At 43.3% G+C, this 11228-nt stretch overlaps 1 protein-coding gene across 1 annotated transcript in view; it reads left to right on the top strand.

Moving 5' to 3' along the window:
- Positions 1–10: 10 nt before the first annotated feature.
- B4GALT6 (UDP-Gal:betaGlcNAc beta 1,4- galactosyltransferase, polypeptide 6) overlaps positions 11–11228 on the top strand; it is a 66376-nt gene continuing 55158 nt past the window's right edge. Inside the window, exon 1 of the mRNA XM_010828966.1 lies at positions 11–399. Coding sequence (XP_010827268.1) covers positions 285–399 — 115 coding nt within the window. The 5' untranslated portion in view covers positions 11–284. The remainder of the gene's footprint in view (positions 400–11228) is intronic.

Raw genomic sequence — 11228 nt, 5'->3', positions numbered from 1 at the left:
CCCCCTCCTCGCCCTTCCACGGCCTCCTCGGGTCCTTTGGTCCCCGGACCCGGGCCCCGCGTCTGCTCCCTTCCCCCGCCCCGCATCCTCCCGGCCTCTCATTCATTCCGTCCACTCCTTCCTCTCTCCTCCTTCCCGCTTCCCCAGAGCCTCCCCGCGCGGCCCCGCTGCAGTCTCGGGGTGGTGGTGTTTTTTTAGCACATTCATGGAAGTTTAGGGCCTTGGACGGTGCCCCCAAGTCCGGCCTGAGAGTGCAGCCCGAGCTGCCGGCCGGTAAGAGGAAGATGCCTGTGCTTAAGCGGATGATGCGGGTCTCCAATCGCTCGCTCCTCGCCTTCATCTTCTTCTTCTCCCTGTCCTCGTCTTGCCTCTACTTCATCTATGTGGCTCCGGGCATCGGTAAGCACCGAGGCACCCTCCCTTCCCACGGTAGCGGTAAAGGAAGTGTAGCATGTTACTTATGGGATTGGGAAGCTGTATGGTAGGACCGGGGCCCGGCAGAAAGCATTTTATTTCAAATGAGACGTGTCACATAACCCGCTTTGGGGCATGGTTTTGGCACGTGAGTTTTGTTAATGAACGTTTAACTAACTTAAAAGACTGCGTTAAATGGACAGAGCAAAATGAGGTATGATGGACCTCATTTTGATGGACCTGAGATACCCCTGGACGCTTTGTTGAGTATTCCTGACACTTTTATCCATTTAATATTGTTTTTAAGCTTAAAATTAGTGCTTAATTGTAATTTTATTCAAATACTCTCAGCTGTGTTAACTGGTTGTAAATACGATGGAGAAACCCACAGTAAGGAATGTGAGTTCAAGAATGTACTGGTGTAGTGTTCCAGGTCACTTTTTTAGAATGGGGTCAATGAACATTTGTGCCTCACTTCAGGAATTTTTAGGCGATGAGCTGTCTATTAAAAACAATGCTCCATTATTTCGTCTGCTTGGGTTGTTTTTCAAGCGTAGGTAGCTTCTGCTACCTGTCAGGATGAATTCTGAAATACATTATTAATTAAAAGAACGATTATGCAAAATAGCTTAAAATGTTAACTATTTAGTTTTTTGTTTGTTTGTTTCTGGTCCAAAACACACTTTTGTATAATCTGCTTGAATTACCTCTTTATTAAATATCCTAGTTTCTCAGCACCTTTGATTGAGAAGGTACCAATGTGGCATTCTCATAAGAAATAGACCATCACCAGACCTCATCAGGACTATTGAATTTCCTAAAAATCACTGTGACATTTCTTGATTAAAATTTCAGGTTCAAGTAAGATGTATAGGCTCAGAATGATACTTGAGAAGGCATAAATTGTTGAAACCTTGATAACCCAAGATAGAAGTTTGAGGTTAAAAGTTTGAAAAAAAAAAAAGTGAATATTTTAACATAGTATTTTCTTTTAATGCAGTTTTTTTTTTTTTGCTTTAGGCTAAATCAGACACCACCTGAAGCCTGTAGCAGAAATGACAGTGGTAGCTCAGTGGATTCCAGAGTTGTTAGCCAAAATACTCAGCAGGCTTTTTCTTAAGATCCTCTGCCATTTTGGAAATCTTATCAATTAACTACTCATTCTACAGCAGTTTTTTTTACTTGTAGCTCTTTAAAGATTGGACATCATTGGGGGATGTTATCTGATATTTCAGCTTTGAGAGATTTTGGAGAAAAAAGGTTTTTTTTTTGTAGTGAGCTAACAGTTTTGTTACTTTCTTGGTATTTTGAGTAACATTACAATTATGTTACTCAAAAAGCTAACCAAAGGCACTCAGAATTCCATTTTTCACTTCATAATCAGCCAGTTTTGGTTATTAATGTGTCGTGTATATATTCTTAAAGTTCTGTTGGTGTGAAATACTTAGACGTTTTCCTTATTTGCGTGCTGAATGTTGACCGTAGAACAGCTGCTGGTAAGTCGTGAAAATTTTGGCACTTGTCTTCTAGGCAACTAGATTGAAATTATTCTTGTGGGTCTTCTAATTTATTCTTAAAAAGATTGATTGAAACCAGTAAGAAGAATGAAAACCAAAACTTAATGTTAACGATTTGTTAAACTGACTCTGTTTCTCAAACTAGTATTACTTAGCAGCGGAAAAAAAAAAAAAAAAAGCCCGCTTATCTTTTAATCATTGAGAAGCAGTTTTCCAAAATTCAAATTTTTGTTTGAAAGCTCGGATTTTGTCATTGGTAACACATACTATCAGTTTTTCTGACAGTGTCAAGCTCATTTTGCTTGCTTTTTGGGAAAATGTAGGTCAAATACAGAAATCTAAATCACCATAGTTTTGCAGTCATACCTTTTTAAAAAAAAACAGCGATGTCACATTAAATTTTTTTTTTAGTTTATTTTTGGCTGTGTTGGATCTTCGTTGCTCTTCTGGCTTTTCTCTAGTTGAGGCGATTGGAGGCTACTTTTCACTGCGGTACACGAGCTTCTCATTGCGGTGGCTTCTCTTGTTTTGGAACATGGGCTCTAGGGTGTGTGGGTTTTGGTAGTTGTGGTTCCTGGACTCTAGAACACAGGCTCAATAGTTGTGACCCATGGGCTTAGTTGCTCCAAGACGTGGGATCTTATTGAACAAGGGATCAAACCCATGTCTCCTGCGTTGATAAGTGGATTCTTTACCACTGAGCCATCAGGTAGACTCTTCAGTTGTACCTTTGAGTAAAAAGGATGTTCCACGAGAAAAATGTGGCTAGTTCAGCTCACAGTGCAATGATCTATTACACGGTTTGATTTTCAAGATAACCACGGTCCTTTGGTATGCTGCTGAAATGCCTTACGTGTGCTTCCCATTTCATCAGAGATTTCTTTTGTTTTTAATTAATTTTTATTAGAGTATAGTTGATTTACAATGTTGTGTTAGTTTCTGCTGTACAGCAAAGTGCATCAGTTACACATACACATATGTCCACTCTTTTTTAGAGTCTTTTCCCATACAGGTCATTACAGAGTATTGAGTCAAGTTCCCTGTGCTTCACAGTAGGTCCTTATTAGTTATCTAGTTGATATTGAGTTGGCCAAAACGGTCGTTGGGGCAAACCTGAAGGAACTTTTTGGCCAACCCAACAGACAGTCGTGTATATATGTCAATCCCCATCTCCCAATTTATCCCTCCCCCTTCCCTCTTGATAACCATAAGTTTGATTTCCTACTTCTGCATCACAGATATCTTATTAATGAGATATACCCCAACTAAGTAGTTTCTTATAGCTAGTTTACATTAGATGTCCATAGACTCTTTTGGAAATAATTCCCATTGTAGCCTGGGTTAACATCTTGGAGCAGAATTTTCTTATGACTAAAATACATGTTGTATAAGAGAGCATTTTTTAATTGATCTGAAATGTTTCAAATCTCTTTTGTTAAAAAAATCTGTATGAGCTGTATCCACATCAACCTGTTTAGTAGCCATCAGTTGTATTTTCCTCAGTTTTCTGCCCAGAGACTCATTTTTCTTGTGTGCGTTCCCCCAGACAATCCTGTCATTTTACTGACTCTTGTTAGTCTCCATCCCCTGTGTTCCTCCCTCCCTCTCTAGTACCAGATATTAGTGCACGCGTGCTCATTTGCTCAGTTGTGTCCGACCCTTTGCGATTCTGTGGACTGTAGCCCACCAGGCTGTTCTGTCTATAGGATTTCCCAGGCAAGAGTACTGGAGTGGGTTGTCATTTCCTTCTCCAGGGGATCTTCCTGATCCAGGGATCAAACGCGTGTTGCTGCGTTGGCAGCAGATTCTTCACCACTGAGGCACCTGGGAAGCCCCTTCTTCCTTTGTGATTGCAAAATGATGAGCAAAGTTTCCCTCAAAGGTCTTGCCTTGGCTGAATTGAAACTGGAATTCCATTTAGCATGGAAATGTTTCCAATATAACAGAGCATTGTCATTTTCCTGCCATCAGAGGAGTAGGTGAAGTGACTTAGATTCATTCACCTAACATGAATAGAGCACCTTGGATGGGCTAGACTTTGAGGAAGACAGATGACTAAGACAGGCCACCTTCCCTCATGTGATGGGGTGAGTACCCTGCAAGGGCTGCAGCCAGTCCTCAGAAAGCACGCAATGGAGTGTGCAGGCTGGTGAAGGGTTTCCTGAGGAGGTGACAGATGGGATTTATCTGGACTGAGCAGAGGGATTCTAGTCAGAGGGAACAGCAGGAACAAAGGTAGGTTCCAGAAAGTAGGAATATTTCTGTCTGATACCACTTAAGGTGTGGGGTGGTGGATTGGCCAGATCTCCCCTGCTCAGTCTGGTGTTCTGGCTCTTTAGGTCCCTAAACTTCCTGGCTGAGAGTGACTGGCCTCGGTTTGCACAGGTTTATGAAAGTGGTTGAAAGAAAGAAGTTGACGTGCCTTGACTCAGTGGGGCAGTATTGTGGGGAAGATTGTTCAGCTGCCCTGGGAGTGGGGATTTCGCTGTCCATTTGACTCACCAGCCATCCTGACCTTTGCTTGACTTGCTGATAGGCTCTTTCATTCTTTAAGCAGAGGAAGAATCTGGTTGGATCACTTGGGTGTGAATTCCTGTGGGCCCTTCGAGGAATTTCTGGGCTCTGTGCCTCACTTGTGGGGTCTCAAGTGGGTGGATGCCTGGCTGGGACAGGTGGAGTTGTTGATGGGTGGGCCGGGCATGGAGGGTGTGTTGTGGGAGGGTGTGGCTTAGTAGGGCCTTGCTCAGAGCCTCCCTGACATTTCTGGCTGGTTTCTGTCACTTTGCTCAGAGAGTAGCTTGTTTGTTGCCCTGTAGGTTCTCATCACAGCCTTTCACCCTCCTGGGGGTGAGCCTGATTGTGTTTTTTTTTTTTTAGCTGTTACACTTTGCTTGGTATTTCACAGTTCCTCTTAGTTATTTTCCTCACCAAGTTCTCTGGTCACTGTGACTCCTTTTGAGGATTCTTTTGGTTGGGCCACATGTTGGGCATTTCTTTTTTGTGGGCCTCTCTTACTGGTCAGGCTTCCCAGGCTAATGTTTTTGTCTTGTGAGTAGCAGGAGACATCAGACATTCTGAAACTGGGAATGCTGGAATCCTTTGTTTAGAGCAGTTCTTCTAGCCTGGAGTACAGTTTATACAGGACAGAAGTACCAGGCGGGAAGTTATTTCAGTGGCTAAGGTGATAGAAGACTTGAACCTAATCAAGGCAGACTTGAAAAATGTGGACAGTGGAATTGAAGGAAAGGGAGATGCTTTAAGACAATGCTTGTATTGCGGCCTAGACACTTGTATTCTAGTGGGGTGAAGGGGCTGTAGAAAGGCAGGTGCTTTGAAGGGGTCATTTTGCTTTTAGAGAAATTGAGTTGGGATGCTTGTAGGATAGCGAGGAAGAACTTGTCAGCAGGTGGGCAGATGGGAAAAAGGGCTTAGAGCCCACGACAGAGGTCTAACAGGAGAGAGATGTCATCAGTGTATAGGTGAATGATATGTACGTTTTCCCCCTACACACCTGAGTTAATAAAACTAACTCATGCAAGTGACTCACTAAGTTAGTTACTCGTAAATATGGAACAATAGGTGTCAAATGGGAATATGATGGAGGCTCGAGTGTAGTTTGAGGGCTTCTCTCGTGGCTCAGCAGTAAAGAATCTGCCTGCAATGCAGGAGATGCAGGTCATCTGGAGGAGGAAGTGACAACCACTCCTGGAAACTTACATGGACAGAGGAGCCTGGCAGGCTGCAGTCCACAGGGTCTTGAAAGAGTCAGACACCACTGAGTGACTAAACAAGTGTAGTTTGAAGGATTTCCCATGAGGCTCTGTTACCTTTTTCACTCCCTGGCCCCAAAAGGGGGTTGTGTGATTGACACTGTAAAAGTTCCAGTGGCCACCCAAGGAGAGCTTGTGGAGGCTGAAGACAAGGTAGCCAGGGATGAAATCCATCAGCTTAGGGTGAGTGAAGAAATAGAAACAGGAAAATGAAGGGAGAGAGGTATACCATGAAAGTGAAGAGAGTTAGAGGCCTTTGCAAAAATGGATCCGTCAATAAGTAAAAATGATGATCAACAAGACAAGCATTGCAGTGGGCTATAATTCAGTAGGGTAAAGTCTGGAAGGAGAATCATGGATTTGGTAAGAAGGAACTCTGTGATGGCCACTAAGGGACCTGTTTTTGTGCTGTTAGAGGGCATCAGTAAGACTGCCTGAGGTTGGATAGTATTAATAAAGTCAGATGAAATGGCTGATTTCCAGGAAAGTGGGATCAAAGGGATCTTATAAGATGGGAAGACCTGAGCTTATGTGGATGTTCAGGGAGTGAGGACATGCTTTAAAGATTTGAAGAAGGGAACAAATCATGACGTGATCTTGTTCAGTCGCTCAGTTGTGTCTGACTCCTTGCGACCCTGTGGACTGCAGCGCACCAGACTTTCCTGTCTATCAGTGTCTCCCGGAGTTTGCTCAAGATAATGTTCAGTAAGTCGGTGATACCATCCAGTCCTCTCATCCTCTGTCGTTGCCTTCTGCCTTCACTCTTTCCCGGCCTTAGAGTCTTTTTTCAGTGAGTTGGCTCTTTGCATCAGGTGGCTGAAGTATTGGAGCTTCAGCTTCAGCATCAGTCCTTGCAGTGAATATTCAGGGTTGATTGCCTTTAGAATTGACTGATTTTATCTTGCTGTCCAAGGGACTCTCAAGCATCTTCTCCAGGACCACAGTTTGAAAGCATCAATTTACTCTTCCATACATGTTTGTCTGGTTCTGCACTGAACAGGATCCACATGGTCCCTGTTTTCATAGAGCTGAAGCATGCATGCTAAGTTGCTTCAGTTGTGTCCGACTCTTTGCGACCCCATGGACTGTAGCCTGCCAGGCTCCTCTGTCCATGGGATTCTCCAGGCAAGAGTACTGGAGTTGGTTGCCATGCCTTTCTCCAGGGGATCTTCCCGATGCAAAAATCGAATCCAAGGCTCTTATGTCTTCTGCATTGGCAGGCAGTTCTTTCCCATTAGTGCCACTTGGAAAGCCCCTCATAGAGCTCATAGCCAGTGGGAAATTCACACAGTTGGCAGAGTAACTATTCTAGGAGATTGTGCGAGTTTGCTGTGGAGGCACTGGCTGGGTGGATGAGTAGGGCACTAAACTAGTCTAGGCATCAGGGAGAACCTAAGGCCAGAAGCTTAGGTTATAGGTAATTAAAGGCTGATTCAGTTCAGTCGCTTAGTCATGTCCGACTCTTTGCCACCCCATGAATTGTAGCACGCCAGGCCTCCCTGTCCACCAACTCCCAGAGTTCACCCAAACTCTTGTCCATCGAGTCGGTGATGCCATCCAGCCATCTCATCCTCTGTCATCCCCTTCTCCTCCTGCCCCCAATCCCTCCCCCATCAGAGTCTTTTCCAATGAGTCAACTCTTTGCATGAGGTGGCCAAAGTACTGGAGTTTCAGCTTTAGCATCATTCCTTCCAAAGAAATCCCAGGGCTGATCTCCTTTAGAATGGACTGGTTGGATCTCCTTGCAGTCCAAAGGACTCTCAAGAGTCTTCTCCAACACCACAGTTCAAAAGCATCAATTCTTCATCGCTCAGCGTTCTTCATAGTCCAGCTTTCACATCCATATATGACCACTGGAAAAACCATAGCCTTGACTAGATGGACCTTTGTTGGCAAAGTAATGTCTCTGCTTTTGAATATGCTATCTAGGTTGGTCATAACTTTCCTTCCAAGGAATAAAGCATCTTTTAATTTCATGGGTTAGGTAATTAAAGGCCTGGGGAAAAGTGCTTCAGGTAGGAATAGTATAGTTGAAGGTTAAGAAGTGGGAGAGAAGTGGAAAGTTTAAAAAATAACCAAAAAGGTAGAGGCTAAGGCATAAAAATTTTAGGGGAGCGTGGGTCAAAGCCAGAGACATAAATACAGACACCTGTAAGCTCGATTTGAGAACTTGGGCTTTAGCCTGAGAACAATGTCAAACCATTGAGTTTAGATTTTAAATAGAGTGACGTGATCAGCTTTGCATTTTATAGGAATACTTACGCTATGTTGGTGTGGATGGATTAAGACAGCAGTTCTGGAATGAGGGATACCAAGTAGAGGGAGTAGGGTCAAGTGTATAAGGGAATTAAGTTTAGAGGTAGGAGAGTAGATAAAGATGCTCTTGATAGCAAAATTTGGATGCATATAGAGAGGGAGGCCGAGGACATTCATATCTGATAAGGTGGGTGTCTGAGCTGCTTAGAGGGGCTCTGTTCTTGTGAACAAATCTTAGTATAGAGTAACGTGTTTGCTCAACCAGCTTCAGAGATTTGTTTTCTGCCCTGGCACATACTGGAGGCTTAGTGAAGAGCTGTTGAGTGACTGAGTCTTTCCAATTAATCACTTCTCTTGGTGTGGCTGCTCTAGTTCCTTCTCTCCCCAGCCCACCCATCAGTATCATCCTGGTGTTGGATGTTAGACCCCTCGGGAGAATATGGAGGGGCTGGCAGGAGATGAAGAAGAGTGAAGATGCCGTCCGTCAGTGTGTTGTCTGTTGTTTGGTCGCTGTGAGTCGTGTCTGACTCCTCCGTGACTCCGTGGAGGCTCATCTGTCCATGGGATTCTCCAGGAAAGAATACTGGAGTGAGTTTCCATTTCTTTCTCCAGGAGATCTTCCCAACTCAGGGACTGAACCCACGTCCCCTGAATTGGCAGGCGGATTCTTTATCACTGAGCCACCAGGGAATCACTTCCAAATTTAGGGGCTTAAAAAAACGAACGTGTTATCTCCTAGTTTCTGTGGCCAGGAATCTGGGTGTGATTTGGCTGGATGGCTCTGGTTCAGCCTACAGAGCATAGGTCAGGGCTGTGGTTGGAGGCTCCACTGGGGAAGCATCCACTTCCAGGTTTAGCCGTGTGCACTCAGGCAGGATTCTGCCCCCTGAGGGTGGTTGCACTGAGGACCTCGGCTCTTTGCAGGTAGTTGGCTGGAGACCTCACTCAGTTCCTTGCCCCGGAGCCTCTCCACTGGGTATTTACAACCCCATCACTTTGGCCATATTGTCTTTGTCAGAAAAGAGTCATCTTAGGCCAGTGCACAGTCATCGGCTGGGGAGCCGTCTCAGAAATTGCTTACCTCCATCAGGTTGCCATTCTTTTATTATTTTATTTTTATTTTCTGGCCACCATTCTTGAGCCTATATGTTAACTCAGCTGTATTGTTGCAGCAGAAGTGAACCTCAATTCTATGACCTTGTGAGGAATCAGGTAGTTTTAAAGGGAAAATGAATTTATTGAAGTCTGACAGTGTTTCACACCATTCTCCATGTTAGTGTTTTATGAGTAAGTTTTCTTTTGTAATTGGCAGATAATTGCTTTACAATGTTGTGTTGGTTTCTGCCCTACAGCAGTGTGAGTCAGCCGTAAGTGTACATGCGTCCCCTCCCTCTTGAACCTCCCTCCCTCCTCCCGCCCCGTCCCACCCCTTCTGGTTGTCGCAGAGCACCAGGTTGAGCTCCCTGTCACACAGCAACTTTTCACTCCTGTCTGTTTTACGTGTGGTAATGTATTTGTTTCAGTGCTGCTCTTTCAGTTCATCCCACCTTTCCTTCCCCTGCTGTATCCATTTCTGAGAGATTGTTCTAGAACTTGGATTTCCTAGGTCCTGCTTGGGCATTCCTGGCCAGTGGAGAGCCCCGCAGACCTTGTGTATTTCCAGTTTTCTCCCTCTGGCCCATTTCCCTCGCCCCTTGAGACCAAACTGAGTGCTGTCACGACTCTTGGGCTGCCCTTGGCCAGTTCCATCAGAGCAGCCTGCCCCCAGCCCCTTCTCCCTCCTCTCCTTTCTCCTTTTCCTTCTGAATCATTTTTTTTCTTAATTCCCGAAAGACCCAGTGATTGAGTATATAAAAGATCTTTCTGTTTCTGCCTTTTCTCAGGATAATAACAGAATAATATATGGGTAATATTGTGATTAGTTCAAGAGTTGAAGATTGGGTCAGTTGAAGGTTAAAAGTAGGTTTGCTGAGAATACCTACAAGGCGATTAACATGCCACTGGGAAATCAAGAGTTTTACTCCAGTTATTATTAGGTATTTTTTCCTCATGTCTTAGACCCATCGGAGAATTTCAGGTAGCATTCCAATTTTATTTTTCTGTAGCGTGTACGTCCTACATTGGGCCGACTTGATTTGTTGTGTTTCATGGGCATACTTGTTTTTGGTTGTAGCAGAACTTAATGGTGTTTGGTTTAAGCCACAGCAAAAACCCTCCTCAGTTAAAAGTAGGCAAGAAAGGATGTTTATCTTTGTTTGTTGGTTTGAAAGTATGCTCTGGCTGTGGAAATCTTTGAAATTCATTTTCTATGCTCTGTCCCCTTCTTTCCTTGTTTTAGAGGCATTTTTCTTTCATGAATAAGTAAATTGAAATTATGAAATGTTTTATTTTTGGCTATGTGGCATGGCAAAATGTTGAGGAAAACATAACTTAGTGCTTTTAAATCTAAATTGTAATTAATTTTTTTTCCTCCAGAGGGTTAATAGATATGACTTTTTACTTACATTTTGGTTTTCATGATTAAATAGTCAAGTTAGTAAATGTCTTTGGCTCTCAATGCAGTCTTTATGTTGTATATTCTTTAAGGATGAAACATAGATTTTTCATTGTCTGAATGAATTGCGCATAAATTAGGAAGCTGTGTAAAAGAAGATGTATTTATACAAGTTAAACTGTGAAAGTAGACTTCTATTTTTTTACCTGTTATAAATGTTAGTAATGTTTAGAGAATTACTACAAGCAGTGGTTTTCAAACATGAAGGTGCTCAAGCCTTATTTAAGGCAACCCAGGTCTTATCATTAGAGAATCTAATTGGGATCCTGATTGATTTTTTAAAAAATTATTTATTTGGCTGCATTAGATCTTAGTTGTGTGCTGCTGCTGCTACTGCTAAGTCGCTTCAGTCGTGTCTGACTCTGTGCGACCCCATTGTTTCTTTATGAACCCACTGTGTGATTGAGCTATAGGTTGATCCTGAATTTGTTACTGTTTTTAATTATTAGATACATTGTAATTCACTTAATAGGATCAATATAAATAGTACATCATGAGAAATGCTGGGCTAGAAGAAGCACAAGCTGGAATCAAGATTGCTGGGAGAAATATCAATAACCTCAAATCTGCAGATGACACCACCCTCATGGCAGAAAGTGAAGAAGAACTAATGAGCCTCTTGATGAAAGTGAAAGAGGAGAGTGAAAAAGTTGGCTTAAAGCTCAACATTCAGAAAATGAAGATCATAGCATCTGGTCCCATCACTTCATGGCAAAT

The sequence above is a fragment of the Bison bison genome, unplaced genomic scaffold, assembly GCF_000754665.1.
Source record: "Bison bison bison isolate TAMUID 2011002044 unplaced genomic scaffold, Bison_UMD1.0 scf7180017864498, whole genome shotgun sequence".
Lineage (NCBI taxonomy): Eukaryota > Metazoa > Chordata > Mammalia > Artiodactyla > Bovidae > Bison > Bison bison.
Note: the sequence above shows the minus strand (reverse complement) of the source record. Positions and strands in the feature narration are given on the sequence as shown.